The following is a 15,687-nucleotide window of genomic DNA, read 5'->3' as shown; positions in this document are numbered from 1 at the left end:
GAGGTGAAGGGGTGGGACCAGAGAAAGCTTAACCCTCACAGGATTGGCTCACCCCTTCCCGCCGCCTGCTGCGCACGCGCATTTTACCTAACCACCATTTTTCCATCGAGTTCCGGCCAATCAAGTGCTTTGGAGCCCTACGCTCCAAAGTCCAATAGGAATCCGGGCATTCTCTGAAAGGGGAAGTGAAGGAAAGAAAGGGGGCTTGTAATAGGCGAGGCCTGATGTAGTCCCGAACCAATTGCTTCTGGCCTTTGGTTATGACTGGCAGCTAATCAGACGAATAAATCTCTCCCTGGTCGGGCGACGGGACGGATCGAATTGTTACCAATCCCATCGCATTGCATACTGACTGAGACTGTATCAGCCAATAATCATTGTGCAAGGGCCGGACTGCGCGAACCTTACCCCTACCCTCTGGACCAATCATTTCTTTTGAACTGTGTGATTGTCAGTCATTCAGGCCAATAATGCTTAGAAAACCTTGAAGCCCGCCCAACGATCGCGGGCTGGAGGCGGTTTCTCGTTGTTGGGGCGTGTGTGTGTGTGTGTGTTTGGGGGGATTAAGGGGTACGTGAAGGCGAAATAGAACCGGCCATGGCAGCAGCAGAGGAGGAGGACGGGGGCCCCGAAGGGCCAAACCGCGAGCGGGGCGGGGCGGGCGCGACCTTCGAATGTAATATATGTTTGGAGACTGCTCGGGAAGCTGTGGTCAGTGTGTGTGGCCACCTGTACTGGTGAGAATCCGGGAGGGGGAGAAAAGAAGTTGGGCTCACCTCCTTACTGCGGGGGCTGGGGGCGGACTGGCATGCAATCATATAGATAATCGGAGGGCACATCCCCATCGCAATCGGAGGGCACATCCCCATCGCTGAGGCCCGAGGAGGGGACTTACGTCTCTTTGGGTATGTGTGGGCGAGAGGGTCATGTCTGTACAGAGGAGACCCGTGGGACGGAGAGTCATAGGAACGAGGAGCTGAGGGGTATGGTGTGTTAAGAGGAAGTGGGGCGGGGCGGGAGCACAGCACATCTGTACAGGTGAGACCCGAGCCACCTTACCCCAGAAAGTGAGGGGTCTTAGCTGTACAGGTGTTAACAGATTAGACTCAAAGGTTAGGGGAGGCACGCCTTATTAGTTGAGTAGGGGAGACCTAGGGAATCTGGGATCACAATCAGATGAGATATTGGTAGGGAGTGGTATGACAAACCTGAGGACAAGGGCACTGAAGGGGCAACCCAGAGAAGTTAAAGGATGGTGGAAATAGGGACTTTATTGAGCGAAGAAGAGAGGAAAAGGAGTAGTGGGGGCAGGTGCTAGTAAAGGGGGTTTGGTTTGGGACTGATAGGGGCAAGGGTGGGGCTTGGGCTGAAAGAGGAGATCTGGAAAGCCCTGGTTGAAGAAACCTGAAAACTTAAGTCGAAAGGCAGAGAAGGGAGGGGATGGGTGTGTGAGTGTGTGCGTGTGTGTGCACGTGTGCGTGTGTGTTGGGGAAGAGAAGAGGGTTGAGCATGTTGGGGATAGATACTGCTTTACATGTTGTAAGATCAGAGAAGAGGGAAGGCCAAATTGGCTGGTTTGGTAGAGGTTGTCACAACTATGAAAAGAAACAGTAGGTAATACCTGGGAAGAGGGGGTGAGGTCGGACTCTGTGAGGTCGGGTCCGTGTCTGTCTTTTCTGTAGCTAGTTTGACCTTCTTTTTTTCCCTCCATCCAGTTGGCCCTGTCTTCATCAGGTGCGTACTCAGAGGAGAGGAAGAGGGAAATGGGGAGGTCTGAGGAGTTGAAAGACCCTGCTGTGAACTGGCAACCACTTCATTTTCTCCCTCAGTGGCTGGAGACGCGACCAGAGCGGCAAGAGTGCCCAGTGTGTAAAGCTGGGATCAGCAGAGAAAAAGTGGTCCCTCTTTATGGGCGAGGGAGCCAGAAGCCCCAGGACCCCAGGTGAGAGAGAGGCGGTGGTGCTGACGTAAGATGGAGGGCTTCTGCCCCAGGGAGTGGGGCGTGGAAGGGGGAGAGGACGTTCTTGTGGCTAGCCCCTCTCCTATTCTTCAGATTGAAAACTCCACCCCGCCCCCAGGGCCAGCGACCAGCTCCGGAGAGCAGAGGGGTGAGTCTTGTCCAATTGTGTTCCTTCCTTGTCAAAGACCCTGCCCAGTTCTCTGACTTTCTCCACCTCCCTAGGGATTCCAGTCATTTGGCGATACCGGGGGCTTTCACTTCTCATTTGGTGTTGGTGCTTTTCCCTTTGGCTTTTTCACCACTGTCTTCAACACCCATGAGCCGTTCCGTCGGGGTACAGGTAAGAGCCTTCCCTCAGCTCAGGCCCCTCCCCAACCCAGGAGTGGATGCTTCTTCCACAGCTTTCCTCTCTCCTACAGGTGTGGATCTGGGACAGGGTCACCCGGCCTCCAGCTGGCAGGACTCCCTCTTCCTGTTTCTCGCCATCTTCTTCTTTTTCTGGCTGCTCAGTATTTGATCTTTGTCTCCCTCCTGCCCACCTCCAGCCAGAGGAGAATCAGTATTGGGGGTCCTTGCTGACCCTTCCTTACTCCTGGCCCCTCCTCCCCAGCTCCTCCATTTCTAACGGCTAAGGCCAACCCTGGCCACTTTCTAGGAGGGTGTGGGGAGGAGTGACATCTGTGCAGAGAATAGGAGAACCTTCTGCTCTGAACTCACTGAGGAGCGTCGTAACTCCCAACTCTGGTACAGGAGGACAGAGAAAAGAGAATGTCTGTTTCTTCTCTCTCCTGATCCTTTGCTTTCCCCCCACATTTATTGATTTGATATTGAAAGATGGGCAAGGCTCCCTCTGACTCTCCCCTACTTTTCCCCTGTTAATTTAACTTAATTTCTCTCTCCCCAGTGTCTAATATGGGTTCTGACTCTTAAGTGCTTTCTTCCCCTCACTACCTCCTTTATTATAAATTCAATAAACAAGGTGAGATATATTGATGGGAGCTCTGCCCACCTTTGTCCTTACCTCCTTCCTTCCAGGACAGGAGCATCTTCTCCCCAACTTGAGTAAATATCTGTGTGGTGTGGGGAGGTGTGAGGGTGAACCCCTCTTCTTCAAGGCTCTCAAGGATTCAGGGGGTGAGGGTGTCTCTCTCTCTCTCTCTCTCACACACACACACACACACACACACGTGCACGAGAGCAAACGGGCGAGGTGTTTACTTATCACTATGGGAGGCTCTGGTTGTGGAAGCAAGTTTGGTGAGGTGGGGTACAGGTTATACAGGGGAGAACTGCTCTGGGGCCAGAATGGAGCAGGGGGAAGAGAAAAGGGGGCTGATAGATGGGGTCTAGCTGTGTGCCCCTCAAGGCCGTGCTGCGCTGCTCTCAGCTGCTTCTGGCTCCTCTGGCTGATTCAGCTCTGCGCGCTCCTCCTCCTCCTCCTGGTTTTCTGGGGCCTTCCTGGGGAGGGGGATTGGGGAGAATTCTGCACATGGTTTCTAGCACTCCACGATTCCTCCCACACACCCCTCCTTGCTGCCTGGAGGTCCCAAGCCTGAGGGGTTTGGCTTTCTTCACTCACCTCTCCTCTCTTCCACGTCGCTGTCTCCGCCACTTGATGGCCCCAATGAGCAGGGCGGCTATCCCCAGGCCTCCCAGGATCCCCAGGACCAGGGCTACAGTTCCCAGTTCCTGCCCTTCCACAGAGCCTGTAGAGAGATGGGGAGAAGTGAGGGCCCCCACCTCTCACCATTCCTTTCTTGTCGACCACCCATCCCCCAGTCAGGTTGGGGCCATCTGCTTCCAACCCCTCACCTGCGATCGGCCCCTCCTCTGCTTCTGAAAGACAAAGTCAGAGCGAGTTAGAAGGGAAGGTCTCAGTTTGAGAGAAGGCTATTCAGTGGGAGCCCTGATGGAGTCTTTCCCTTTTTTTCAGTTCAGAGGAGAGAGGGGACCGGCTGGGCTGCTCTCTTGGGAGGGTTTGGGTGGGGCAGAGGAGGCCTGGATGGGGTGCACTGGGGAGGGGTGGGGTGGTTCTTGGGGACAGGGCCAGGATGGGCTAGGGAACTGAAGTCTACACTGTCCCTTAACCCAGCCCCAGGATCCCTGGGGTTTGGAGAGAGGTCTCCTCACCGACGATGACACGGACAGCAGGGCTTTCCTGGGGCCCATGGCTGGGATGGGTGGCGATGCAGCTATAAGTTCCCTGGTCCTCACGCTGCACCTCATGCAGGAGCAGCACAGGGCTGGGGGGAAGGTGCAGGGGCGTGCCCTGGGGGGAGCAGGGGGGCAGAGACTAGTACAACATCTCCACACATCCCACACGCCTGTCTGTCTTCGCACCCGCAGATAGTCGGTCGTCTTCCCCAGCTCCTTGCCTGCCTCTCCATGGGCCTCCTGTTCTAGTTGCCAGTGATGTGTCTGTCTACTTCCCGGCCCCCTCTCCAAGTCACTCACATCCTTGATCCAGTGGATTTGAAGGGAGGACTGGGTAGGGGTTTCACAGGTCAGGGTCACGGTACCACCGAGAACTACTTTCCCACCTTCTGGCTGTACCATCACTTGGACCTCCGGAGGCACAGGCTCTGGGGCAGAGGGCATGAAGTTGAGAGTTATACCTGTGTGTGGTCCCAGTGGCCGTGGGCTTAACTCTTCCCTCTCTGAGGGCCTCCACTCACCCCAGACTCTGAGCTGGATGGGGGCCGTGTGTAGGGCTCGATGCCGGGGAAGTCCAGGGCTGAAGCTACAGGAGAAGGTGGGGTGGGGAGCTCCTCCCCAGGCTGGGGTCACCGTCAACTCCGACTGGAGTGTGAAAAGCCCTGTCTCAGGGTGTCTCCTGGTCTCTTCCTGCACAGACACTCCTATGGCGGGGAGGACAAGGCAAGATATCCTGGGGTGGGTGTGGGAGAGGGATCAGAAAGAAAGCAGCTGGGAGGGGGGACTTTGGGACTTACCGTTGCCATCAGGTATGAGGGGTTTCCCGTCTGAGTGCCAATTAAGAGTCCCTGCAGGATAGCCCCCCTCGGACACACATGTCCCCACCTGGGGAAAGAGTGACCTTCATCATCTTTGAAAATAAGAGACACCACACACACACACACACACACACACACGCACGCACACAGCTTACACCCCCTTCCTCTTCTCAGAGCTGCTTTCTACTGCCCCCCTTTTCTTCCACTACCTTATTGGGGGCACCAGCCATGAGTTCAGAGGCAGGATCGACAATTTCTGGCTTCCCCGGAATCTCTGAAGGAGGGAAAGTTTCAGTCAGAGGCTGCAGCTTTGAAGACTGTCACGCATGGGTATGGGATCTGGGGCCGCTGAAGTCACAGGTTCTCACACACCAGGGCCAAGGAGTCAAGGGCTGGGGTTGAAGGATTTTCCTTAGATGAGAGGTGGGCCATGGAGAAGGCCCTGGAACTCTTACGGTAGACTCGGACTTGGTAGGCAGACCTCGTCTCCTTTCCATTCCTGCTTGTTGCCCGGCACTGGAAAGTCCCCTCATCCTGGATCCCTACTGCCGGCAGGAGGAGGGAGCCATTGGGGAGCACTCGAGCTACGCTATCCCAGGAGCCTCCCTGGGGAGACAGGACCTTCCAAGCTTCTGTCCGACCTGTGTTCTGGGGACAGAGGAGAGGGGCCTGAACAGTGCAAGTCCTTTGGGAAAGGACTCATGAGACGGGGAGGTGGGGAAGCGAATCGTTCCTGGTCTCTGGGACTGGGGAGGCTGTGGCAGGAGCCCTGCTTACCAGTTTCCATTCCAGCTGTTGGGGTGGTTTCTTGGGGGCCCCCCTACAGTTCAGCACCAGTGGCTTCCCAATCCGGGCTGTGATGTTTCGGCCGCCTACTGCTGCCCCTGGGAGACGGTACAGTGGTGGAGGGGTAGGAAGGCAAGGCAGGGGGGGCTAGACTAGGACAAGGTGGGGGAGGGAGCTTGAAAAGCAGTGCCTGGGTTCCAGGAAAGTTCTGGGCAGATTTGGGGAGGGGGATGAATTGCTTTCTGTGGGGAGGGTTGGTGTGTTGGGGGGGGGAGTGGCTCACCCCACAGACTGAGGACCAGCACCCAGGCTCCCGCTGCTGCCCCTGCTGCCATCCTGCTTCCTCCCCAGGCTCCTGGCTCTGTCTGCCGGGCACTGCTGTGGCCACCGCCCTAGCCCTAGGTGGGGCTTGCACCCTCTCCCCTACCCCCATCTTCCCATCCTCTCCCGCCACAGGGAATGCTAGGAATTCATGCTTCTTGGACAAGAGTCCTTCAGGTACGAGGAGAAACAATTATCACCCCACCCTTAGGCACTGCCAGTCTCTGGGCACAGCCACATCCTTGGGGGCAGGGAGTGGACCTCCTAGGATCTGTCATTACTCATGGCCCCCAACTCATTCCATCAGTTCACTGAGGGCTTGCCTGGTGGATGACTGGAGCCTCATACTGCTAAGGTCAGGTTGGGCAACAGGGTTCAGGCCTGGCTGTCGTCCTTGGGGAGGGTTTCAGATGAACCCTGGAGCCTGGGTGGTGAGGGCAAGGCTGGGAGGAGTCGGGGGAAACACCTGTTTGGGGCTTTATGAGAGATTTTATTCTGGGGTTTCTCATGTTTTTGAAAATAATGCTCCACTAAACCCAGGGAAAAAAGAAATTTCTTTATTTAAAACTGTTTTTTTTTTTTTTCTTTTTTTTCTGTGAAACTACAAGTTTACAAGTGAGGAGAGAACTGCCCCCGGCCCATGCCTCCCGCCCACCACCCATCACACATCTAATCTGCTCCCCTCCAGTCCTGTCTGGACCTTTGACAGGAGAGGTTCCCCACTATGACAGTCGTATAAAATCCTGAGGATGTTTGAGGGGCTCAGATGGTGGGGTTCTGGCCAAGGATGGGACATCGGTGATTTCACTTTCCCCCATACCTGGCTTTTTGCAACCTCCCTCCTCTCTCTCCCCACCCTCTTGATTTTGGACTGAGAAAAAAAAAAATGCCTCATTTCTGGGGAAATTGAGGGAGATTCATATACAAGCACCCCAACCCACATTTAATATATTTGGCAATAACCCCTTTCCCATTCTTCCTCCTCCAATCTGCAAATAGTAGTTTAAAAAGAAGATTTAAAGACATGTCACTCACAGGGGAAGGTGGCACTTCCTCAAAACTACTGAGTCCAGCCCTGCCCAAGGGTTGCGTGTGTGCGTGCGTGCGTGTGTGTGTGTGCAGGGTGAGGGGGATACGTCAGCAGAGCAAGCCCCTGACTACCTCCACACCAAACACAGCAGAGAGCAGCCTGCATAAGCAAAGAGCACATAAGTGATTTCGGGGGGAGGGGGCAGGCTTGGTGCCCTGCTAAACACACTTTCTGATGGACAGGACTGGAGCCAGGTGGGCCTCTTTACAAGTTTGTTCCCCTTTCTCTTATGACCCCTTTGGCTATCACCCCTAACGTGGGAAAGCAAGAAATTAAAAAAAAAAAATCAATATATTTATAAAAACATCTACTTCCCCAAACTAAAAATTAAGAACCGATAACAGCAACAAAAAATTTATAAAGTACAAATGGATCCCAGGGTTTCGTTTGTTTCCTTTAAAAAAAAAACAAACAAAAAACAGTCAACCCCAAAGCCCAGTCAACAATTCCCTAAAGTAGCAGAAACTCCCTCCGAGGTAGATATCTGAGTCAGACACTCTCGTCCACCGAGCGATTCTATTGGTTTAAGATGAGCTGCGTATGAGGTAATAAAGCCATCTGGAGGGGCAGGGGGTGGGGAGGCACAGGGTTCATGGCCCATGTCCTCTGTCCAGAAGTTGTGTCCCCAGTTTTGGCATCTCTGGTCAGGCAGGGCTGGCTTCTCCACAGATTCCAGAGCAGATAAGTGGGGTGGGGAGGGGCAGTGGGGGAGCCCAGAGAAAGAGACAGAAACGGAATATAGTATGGCAGGTAGAACAAAGGGAAAGCGATCTGAACAACAGGATTCTGGGTGTGTGGTTTGTGTGTGAGAGAGAGGGAGAGGAAAAAAAGACTGAAAAGAAAAGGGGAGAGAGACCCCACTCTCCCCTCAGGGGCCCCCATTCTCCCTGCCATGTAGTCAGCACCGCCAGCGCTGGAGAGTCTGGTCAGGGAAGGGAGGACCCCATTGGCCCTTCTCTGTCTTGTGCTTCTCCTGTGTCTGGGGTTTGTCCTCTGGATGCCTGTGTCCTCTTCAAGAGTTGCCTTGTGGGCCCCCACCCCTGTGGCCCTGAGGGGCAAGATCAGTTGGAAGTGTCAGAGTGAACGCTCCCTGGTCCCTCTGTGGGAGAGGTCACTGAGGACGGGGTGACTGCCTCCTGCCAGCCACCATTTGCCTGGAAAAAGAGAGAGTCGGTTGGGGCAGGGCAGTCTGGTGTGGGAGACAGCGCTGCCAGGGGAAAGGCCATCCTGTCCGGGTGAGAGGTGGACAAAGGGAGCATCGGGTGTCCACTCACCCTCATTTCCCGAGGGCTGTACATCTGGCCTCCCCCAAGGTTATCCCCGTAGCCCCCTGGCCCCATTGAGTGTCGGAGTGATTCCACCTGCAGGCAGCAAAGAAGGGCATGGCACAGTGAGGAGTCTCGTACCCTGAAGAGAGGGAAACCGAGTTTGGGGAAGCCTTACTTGAGGGGAGGTGGACCACCTGACCTGGGAAGCAGAATAGGAATCTCCGTTGAGCCCGGGCATCCCCAGAAACATGTCTCCAGATCCTGAGAGATTGAAAGAGCCGCCAGAGCCTTGGGGGAGCAGAGAGGGGAATTAGGGAAGAGTCTAACAGAGCCTGTTATGGCAGACAGGAAACACCACAGTTCTCTGTTTCCAAAAAGCCCTCTGAACTAGTTCGGGGGTGTGCCACTGTACGCAACTTATCCCTAAGACATTGCAACACTCAGAGAAGCAGGCCGTGTCTGGGCCTCCCCCTTCCTCCCTGGCCACTTGCTGGAAGACAGGCAGAAGTAACTTCACTGGGGTGCCCTTTGTCCCCTGACATCTCTACCCCATCTCAGCTGGGTCCCTCTCACCCCAAAAGGCCCGCTCTCTGCTGTGATCCTGCCTAGATAGGAAGTATGAACAAAGGCAGGAAGTGTGCAAGATAGCCAGCCAAGCTGGCAGCGGGGGTCCACCTGCAGAGGAAGGGGGTGTCGGGGAGCTGGTGCGGCTGTGGCCTCCCTGGGTGACTGACACGGCGGTCTTGACGGCATAGATGTTTGCCTCCTCCTGGAACTTTCCAATATTTTTCTTATAGCGAATCCGCTTGTTGCCAAACCAGTTGGAGACCTGTGGGGTGTGGAGCAGAAAGGAGGGTCGGGTGCAGACCTTTCTTCTTGTAAGCCCCTCAGTCAGTACAATCAGTGAGCTTTTAACCTGAAAACTACTCCCCCACCCCGAGCCTCCCCAATACCTGAGAGACAGTGATTCCACACTTCTTGGCAAGCTCCTCCTTAGCCTCCTCACTAGGATATGGATTACTCAGGTGGGAGTAGAAATACTCGTTGAGGACCTCAGTAGCCTGTTTGCTGAAGTTGCGGCGTTTTCGTCTGCAGAGGAGGGAGATTGGTGGTGAAGAGGCCGGCTGTCCTGGCAGGGCCTCCATCTTGCACCACTCTAGAGGGTGCCACTGCCACGGAGTATCATGTTGTGTAACGTGGTGGCCCAGAGGCTTGGAGAAGAGTGGGAAGGAGCCCCACCTCGCATCCAAGAAGCGGGAACGCAGGATCATGACAGCCTCACAGGTGCTCTGCTTGAGCTGCATCTGGATGGCGCTGAACTTCCGATGGATGATGCTCACCATGCGCTCCATCTCCTTGGGTGCCACAGGCCGAGTGCGGCTCTGCTCCCTCAGCAGGTTCATGACGTGGGTCGTGAACTCGTTACATGCCTGCAGTGGGGGCCAGTGGCTGTGAGGAGGGGCCCTCTGGCCTTGGGATGCCCCGCAAGAGCCTTTCCTCTCACCCACTCCAGCCTGGTCTCCTCACCTGCTCATACTTCTCCAGCTCTGAGTGGTAGATGTGGCGGATCTGGGCAAGTTTGCTGCGATAGTCGGAGTGTTCGATGGAGTTGTCAGGGGACACGCCGCCCCCGGAGGCTGCAGCGGCTGCAGCTGCTGCCGCGGAGCCCCCCCCCTTCTCAGGCCCAGCCACACCCTCCGCCAGAAGCATGTTGTCCAGGCGCATCAGCTGTGGGTCCACCGGCTCCTCCTCTTGGGAGCTTCGAATGCTGAGGCCTAGCATGCAGGCGAGTGAACTTAGGGACCCAGGGAACCCACAGCCAGCGCTCAGCCCTCCTGTTGTCTCCTGGAGACCCAAGTTTCCAGGCTTCAGTTCCCTCCCCAATTTCCCTTAGCAACTTCCCTAACCCCTACTGTCCTCAGGGCCCCAAGATGTCAAACTCTTGGCCTGAGTCCTATAAAGAACAGGGTTCAGTCCCCAGAGGTGAGGAATCAGTGGGGGACCCACATACCGGTTTTCTCCTTGATTTCACACAGGACACTAAAGAGAGCAGGCTTCATGCGGTGGCAGTTGAGGGCGTGTTTCCTAGGGAGGAAGGGGAAAGAACAGTTGAGGAGCTACAGGAACAGAGGCAGGGCAAGGTGGTGGGGGGGGACCATGAGGGTGAGGGGGAGCCTGGGAACAAGAACGGAGGTAGAAAGTGGGGGTGAGGACAGGACGGAGTTGTGGGGGGGATTCTTGGGGAGGGATCGGCTCCTGGAATGTGGAGATGTGGTGAAGCTGCTTGGCTTTAGGAAGATGAAGGGAAGGTGCGGGCAGCAAGATAAAGGCACCGTGGGCATGCACGGGGCTGTGGGAAACGGGCCTAGAGGGGGGTAGAAGGGGAATTTGGAGGAAGCCGACATGAGGGTGACTAGGTAGATTTCAGAGGAAAAGAGATGGAGATTGTGAGAAGAGTCAGAGTTTGAGGTGCCAGAGGAGGGGCGGGGGAGTTCAATACAGAGATGTATGGAGGGTCCTGGGACTGAGCAAGGCAGGAGGCTCTGAAACTCCTAGTGTCTGGCTGAGCAGGGGCCAAGGGCTGGATGAGGGCCCTTGGAGGCTGGACCATGGTGGAGAGGAGTGGTAGGAGCTTTGGGGAGGGCTGAGGGCTGGAGGGGATGGGGGTGGGCTGGGGGGAGAGTTAAGAAGACAGCATAGCAGTTTCTTAGTCTGAGAGCCAGAACCAGGCTCTGGAGGTGGAAGGATGTTCCAGGGGAGTATGGGGGGGGCGGTGAGACCACCCTGGGCTTCCCTCTTTGAAGGTTTCAGGGTCTGGTGGAGAAGGGAGGTTTGAGAGGGATGGCTTATCTTGGGGCTCCCAGGAGTAAGGAGAGAAGAGAGCTGTAGGATCCTGGAGAGGATCCTGGAGTGGGGGGTGGGGGTGGGGACTCCCAGAAGATTCAGAGCTTGTGAATGGGGCTTCAGCTGGGTCTGTGTAGGGTCCCGGGGTGGGGGCACTCACTTGGCCTGGGCCTCGTCCAGGCTCTGGTCGGTGATGGTCATTATCTGCTGCAGAATGTCCCCGATGTCTTGCTTCCCTCGGCCTCCCGGGACCCCCCCGCTACCCCCACCGGGGTCTCCGCCGCCGGGAGGCTCGCCAGGGCCCCCAGGCTCCCCACCCACCAATCCCAGGCCCCCCCGGCCTCCGCCTGGAGGGGGCGGCCCCAGCAGCCGCTCGTCCATAGTTGGGGGGGGGCCCTGAGGCCCCCTCCCTGCTCCGCCCCTCCCCCCGCCTGGTTACTTCCCCCCCCAAACTCGGTGGGGCCGCTGGTCCCTCCGCCCCAACCCCCACCCGTTTTCCCCCTCCCGACTCCCCCGGAGGTTCACCCTGGCCCTGAAGGGAGACCTGGGGTACCGGCTGGGCCCCCCACAGGAGACCCCGGCCCCCGGCGGCGGAGAAAATGGAGCCGGAGAGAGAGAGGAGGCCCAAGCGGGGGTGTGTGAGAGAGAGAGAGGGAGGAGGGAGGAGGGAGAAGGGGGGGAGCGAGGAGGGAGCCTGGGGGAGGGGAGCCGGGGAGGAAGAGGAGGGGAGAAGAGAGGAGGAACAGGGAGGAGCTGGGGGCGGAGAGAGACACAGAAACAGAGGAACTGGGACCGAGTGGAGGAGGGGAGAGGGAAGAGGGGACGAGGGGAGGAGACTAGACCTTCGGGGAAAATACGCGAAGGCCCCGGGGCTGCGTGTCGTCGGCCTGGGAAGCGGGGCCTTGTTGGGGCTAGGGGGCCGCCAGCTGGGTTCCGAATTAGGGATCTAGGTGTTGTGGGCCCTGGCCGCTAGAATGCCTGGGTTCACAGACAGCTCAGTTCATATTTCTTGTCCTAATGACTCCCCTCCCTGTTCTACTTAATTAAAACCAGGAGAGGGGGGCTGGGGGGTATAATTAGGGAGGTCTCCAGCCGTTGCTTAATGAGCCAGTAATTAACCAGCCAGGGAGGGGAGCTGGCCTCTCGCCAGACTTAGGGAGAGAGGCGGCCTCTGGCCTCACCTTCCTCCCTCCTTCCTTCGCGCCCCCCCCCCCCCCCCCGCAGCCCCAAACACCAGTCTTCTTCAGTTCGGAGGAGAATTACATTTATTCATACAACCAAAACATCAGACTCAGAGCAGCAGTGGGGAGGCGGGGGTGGGGGGGGGATAGGGGTGGGGGGGTGGGCAGTGCTAAGTGTCCATTCACAGCCTGTAGGCCCCTCAGTCCTGGGGCTGGGGGTGCTGGGGGTGCGGTGGGGGAATGATCTCTCTCTTTGCAATGCCCTCTCTCCCTTATTACTGAGAAGGAGGGTGGAACTGTCTGTCAGGCCCTAACCTTGGGAGATTTGCCTTTTTTTGGGAGATGGAGGCCTGAGCCCTCAGATTCTGCCTAGTGGCTAGACCACTGGGGGTGTCTCCACAGCTCAGGACTTACTGCCACTACTTGGGATCAGGGGAGGGGGTGGGGTGTCCCTCAGTGGCTGGGATCCTTTCACTGCTTCAAGCTCCTACATACTGGGGCAGGGAGTTAAATGACCATCCTACTGACTATGCCCAGGGTTTGAGGACTTTCACCACCTCCATTCCCAGGAAAGGTGGATGAGGGTGATGAATATTGAGATTTCTCCTGGGTCCTCCAGTCTCTGGTGTCCCTGCCAAGCAGGAGTTGAGGGCATGCCGTGGGCTGCCCAGCTTTGAGCCCCAGGAGTGCGGAGTGGCTGGTAGGGGCGGGCTCAAGTCTCAGCAGGTATGTGTGGGGGGCCGGGACCTTTGCTCCTCCATTCGACCCCCACCCTGAACTCTCAGCAGCAACTCCAGGAGCTCCTGTCCCCCTGGGGGTAGGGGAGGCTCTGACCGCTGGGCTTCCATCCGCTGGCACTGAAGGAGTGGAGGGAAGGGAGGGTGTTTGTGAGGTTTTAAGAGGAACAGGCCTTGAAAGGAGCCAAGGCTGGTGAAGGGGAATAGGGGACACCTGTAATGGGCACGGGGGGACTAGGCCTGGCAGGGGGGCAGGTGCTGGGGAGAAGGGGTAGGGCTCAAAAGACAACAAGGGCCAAGGGACCAGGAAGCCTCAGTCTTGCCTTCTGGGGAGGTGTCTCACCTGGTGACTGAGGATAGTGCTGTAGAGCTGTTCTCTGTCCTCAGGAGGCCGGAGTGGGGCTGGGGCTATGCTTGGGAGGTTCTGGGGGATGTGGAAGGTGGCTCTCTGCTCCTCTAGGCGGCGGGACTGGGCCTCAGCCACCAAATCCAGAAGGAGCTCAGTCTGTAGGGAAAGCAGGGAGGCGGAGCGGGGCCCCAGGGCTGGGGAGAGGAGGGGTAGGGCTCAGAGACCCAGAGAAATCGGCAGACAGGAGGGTTGGTAGTGCAAGGTGATTAGGCACTTGGGGTCAGAGCTGAGGGGGTGTAATGGGGAGTCAGGAGGAGGTGGGGAGAGGGCCCACAATGGAGTGGGCCTTGGTAATGGGATCAGGAAGGACGTGGGCACCAAGGTCAGGGAGCTCCCTGGGCGGGTGAGGGTACCTGTGTGGCGGGTTCCTGGAGGAGGAGGGGATGGAGGAGCAGATCGCCAAGGCCGAGCGGTGGTGTTCACAGGGGGCCAGTCAAGCTCATCCTGATGGGGGCCCTGATCCTGGGAGACATCCGGTCCAATTAGGCAGGGGTGTGGTGGGCAGGGGGCTAGGCCAACAGCCCATTTCCTCTCTCGGTGTGTCTCTGTTCCTGCCTCAGTTTGCCCAAGCCCTTCTAAGTCCCCTGAGTCCCCTGTTACTACGTCGCTGCCCCAGGTCTTCTCACCTCCCTTTCTCCCAGTGTCAGCCTCCCCGACCCGGTGCGCAGCTCACCTGGTCACCTTCCTCTTCTTCCTGGGGTCTCTCGGCCTCCATCCCCTGGGGGGGAGAAACTGATGGGGGGAGGGGTAGCTGGGATTTGGTAGGAGGGCTGGAACCCTAGGTTCCTGAGGGGAGTGGGGGCTGGAAGGGGTGGGGGTGAGCCAGGGGCTAGATGCCTGGGTACTGAGCAGGAAGCTGGGTTCCTGGTCAGCCCCCCCACGGGCCCCGCCCATCTCTGTCAACTTCCTCCAGTTCTCTTTTCCCACCCAAACTGCTTGCTCGACCTCTCTTGCCCCAGGGGAGCACAGAGACTGTGAAAAGCTCTTCCAGCTGCAGTAGTGGAGGGGGTTCATGATGGGGAAGGACTCTTGGCCTTCTCGAGTCTCAGTAGACCCCCAACCCCAGGCTCTGTTCTCTCCATTCCCCTCCTCCCCTTAAGCTCTTTCTGTCAACACAGGAACTAGCTACACAGGAAGTGGTTTTACTCCTCAGAACCCCCCCTCCCACCCCCAGGTCCCTTTCCTAAGAGGACCCCGATGTGGGCCTTGACCCTCCCCTGTGTCCCAGCTTCCCACAGACTTATGGGGACTGGGAGGGGCATGGTTCCAGTGGGAAGCAGAGGACTGAGAACCAGGGATGTTGGGCCCTCAGACATATACATATACCCCTGGCAGCGGCTCCAACACATGGTGAGTATTCAATAAATATGCGTTGAATAGTTATCCCTGCCCTCCAGGTGCTTACTGTCTATTCAGGGTACAAGGTATGTACCAAATGTGAGACGAGGGTCAGGGGAAACTTTCCTCTGGTCATGAATGAAGGATATAGAAATAGAAAAGGGAGACAACCACCTCCGTGGCTTGGTCCCAGTGCTGGTCAGGCTGCCTGGCACCAGGGTGGGAGCAGGACTGAGATATTTTAGGACCTCTAAATGGCAACCTGCCATACTGTGTTTACAGCTGAGTGGCTGGGAGCATGAAATGTGATGAAGAGATCTGGTTCTACCACTTAATGCCTTGAAATCTTGGGCAAATAAAATCTCTGTGCCTCAGTTTCTCAAAGAGTAAAATGGAATTTTGACAGCACCTGCCTTGTAGAGTTGATGTGAGGATTAAATGTGATAAAAGTATTTGGCGTATATTGAATGCTCAATAAATGGTAGTTACTATTGGCTTGAAAGCCAAAATGCCTCATGCCTCCATGTCTCAGGCCCATCACCATTAAGGAGGTATAACCATGTTTCTGAAAGGTGGATAATGTTTGAGACGCTCTCTCCATCTTCCTCAATTTGAGGCTTTAGGAATAACTAAATGCCCTTGGAAGAAGACAAAGGATATGCATGGTCGTGTGTGTGTGTGTGTGTGTGTGTGTGTGTGTGTGTGTGGTTTCTCCCTGGGCTATGAGAGATTCCTGCCTTCAGATGATACTTTAAATTAACACAGTACCCCCAAATCTACT

General features: G+C 56.6%; 4 protein-coding genes across 7 annotated transcripts; 1 reads left to right on the top strand and 3 right to left on the bottom strand.

Moving 5' to 3' along the window:
• Positions 1-533: 533 nt before the first annotated feature.
• RNF5 (ring finger protein 5) lies at positions 534-2,949 on the top strand. Its single transcript, XM_025862485.2, has 6 exons — positions 534-737; positions 1,716-1,734; positions 1,830-1,942; positions 2,054-2,108; positions 2,183-2,300; positions 2,380-2,949. The coding sequence occupies exons 1-6, from the start codon at positions 598-600 to the stop codon at positions 2,475-2,477; spliced, it is 543 nt and encodes a 180-aa protein (XP_025718270.1). The 5' UTR covers positions 534-597; the 3' UTR covers positions 2,478-2,949.
• Positions 2,950-3,160: 211 nt separating this feature from the next.
• AGER (advanced glycosylation end-product specific receptor) lies at positions 3,161-6,432 on the bottom strand. Of its 2 annotated transcripts, XM_025862484.2 has the most exons (11): positions 6,002-6,432; positions 5,710-5,816; positions 5,388-5,580; positions 5,142-5,206; positions 4,912-4,999; positions 4,636-4,818; positions 4,415-4,542; positions 4,091-4,229; positions 3,773-3,796; positions 3,540-3,666; positions 3,161-3,418 (listed from the first exon to the last, which is right to left on the bottom strand). In XM_025862484.2, the coding sequence occupies exons 1-11, from the start codon at positions 6,051-6,053 to the stop codon at positions 3,322-3,324; spliced, it is 1,203 nt and encodes a 400-aa protein (XP_025718269.2). In that variant the 5' UTR covers positions 6,054-6,432; the 3' UTR covers positions 3,161-3,321. The 2 variants fall into 2 exon arrangements, with proteins under 2 accessions (XP_025718269.2, XP_073741090.1); XM_073884989.1 differs by lacking the exons at positions 3,773-3,796; positions 4,091-4,229 and having other exon boundaries at positions 3,540-3,712; positions 4,387-4,542; positions 5,388-5,538.
• A 1,098-nt stretch (positions 6,433-7,530) lies between these two features.
• On the bottom strand, positions 7,531-14,011 carry PBX2 (PBX homeobox 2). Of its 3 annotated transcripts, none has more exons than XM_025862483.2 (9): positions 13,922-14,011; positions 10,409-10,482; positions 9,925-10,172; positions 9,637-9,827; positions 9,351-9,486; positions 9,073-9,226; positions 8,597-8,685; positions 8,404-8,490; positions 7,531-8,283 (listed from the first exon to the last, which is right to left on the bottom strand). In XM_025862483.2, the coding sequence occupies exons 2-9, from the start codon at positions 10,455-10,457 to the stop codon at positions 8,191-8,193; spliced, it is 1,047 nt and encodes a 348-aa protein (XP_025718268.1). In that variant the 5' UTR covers positions 10,458-10,482; positions 13,922-14,011; the 3' UTR covers positions 7,531-8,190. The 3 variants fall into 3 exon arrangements, with proteins under 3 accessions (XP_025718268.1, XP_025718267.1, XP_025718266.1); XM_025862482.2 differs by lacking the exon at positions 13,922-14,011 and adding an exon at positions 13,503-13,616; XM_025862481.2 differs by lacking the exon at positions 13,922-14,011 and adding an exon at positions 11,402-11,671.
• Positions 12,489-14,453, bottom strand: GPSM3 (G protein signaling modulator 3). Its single transcript, XM_025862486.2, has 4 exons — positions 14,242-14,453; positions 13,922-14,030; positions 13,503-13,702; positions 12,489-13,279 (listed from the first exon to the last, which is right to left on the bottom strand). Exons 1-4 carry the CDS (start codon positions 14,281-14,283, stop codon positions 13,142-13,144), a joined length of 489 nt encoding a protein of 162 aa, XP_025718271.2. The 5' UTR covers positions 14,284-14,453; the 3' UTR covers positions 12,489-13,141.
• Between the last annotated feature and the right edge of the window lie 1,234 nt (positions 14,454-15,687).

Source organism: Callorhinus ursinus, unplaced genomic scaffold (genome assembly GCF_003265705.2).
Source record: "Callorhinus ursinus isolate GAN/ISIS: 27379988/994484 unplaced genomic scaffold, GSC_fseal_2.0 scaffold59, whole genome shotgun sequence".
In the NCBI taxonomy this organism is placed as follows: Eukaryota; Metazoa; Chordata; class Mammalia; order Carnivora; family Otariidae; genus Callorhinus; species Callorhinus ursinus.
Note: the sequence above shows the minus strand (reverse complement) of the source record. Positions and strands in the feature narration are given on the sequence as shown.

Excerpts from the sequence above, each read along its gene's own strand:
- PBX2 (XM_025862481.2), bottom strand. The coding sequence starts at position 11,622 with ATGGACGAGCGGCTGCTGGGGCCGCCCCCTCCAGGCGGAGGCCGGGGG. Across the intron at positions 10,483-11,401 it reads CTGGACGAGGCCCAGGCCAA|GAAACACGCCCTCAACTGCC; the intron begins GTGAGTGCCCCC and ends CTTCCTCCCTAG. Across the intron at positions 10,173-10,408 it reads TGAAATCAAGGAGAAAACCG|GCCTCAGCATTCGAAGCTCC; the intron begins GTATGTGGGTCC and ends CCTGCATGCTAG.
- GPSM3 (XM_025862486.2), bottom strand. The coding sequence starts at position 14,283 with ATGGAGGCCGAGAGACCCCAGGAAGAAGAGGAAGGTGACCAG. Across the intron at positions 14,031-14,241 it reads AAGAAGAGGAAGGTGACCAG|GATCAGGGCCCCCATCAGGA; the intron begins GTGAGCTGCGCA and ends GATGTCTCCCAG. Across the intron at positions 13,280-13,502 it reads GCACTATCCTCAGTCACCAG|TGCCAGCGGATGGAAGCCCA; the intron begins GTGAGACACCTC and ends CCACTCCTTCAG.
- AGER (XM_025862484.2), bottom strand. The coding sequence starts at position 6,053 with ATGGCAGCAGGGGCAGCAGCGGGAGCCTGGGTGCTGGTCCTCAGTCTG. Across the intron at positions 4,819-4,911 it reads CCTCATACCTGATGGCAACG|GAGTGTCTGTGCAGGAAGAG; the intron begins GTAAGTCCCAAA and ends TCCCCGCCATAG. Across the intron at positions 3,419-3,539 it reads CGACGTGGAAGAGAGGAGAG|GAAGGCCCCAGAAAACCAGG; the intron begins GTGAGTGAAGAA and ends CCCCCTCCCCAG.
- RNF5 (XM_025862485.2), top strand. The coding sequence starts at position 598 with ATGGCAGCAGCAGAGGAGGAGGACGGGGGCCCCGAAGGGCCAAACCGC. Across the intron at positions 2,109-2,182 it reads CAGCTCCGGAGAGCAGAGGG|GGATTCCAGTCATTTGGCGA; the intron begins GTGAGTCTTGTC and ends CCACCTCCCTAG. Across the intron at positions 2,301-2,379 it reads GCCGTTCCGTCGGGGTACAG|GTGTGGATCTGGGACAGGGT; the intron begins GTAAGAGCCTTC and ends TCTCTCCTACAG.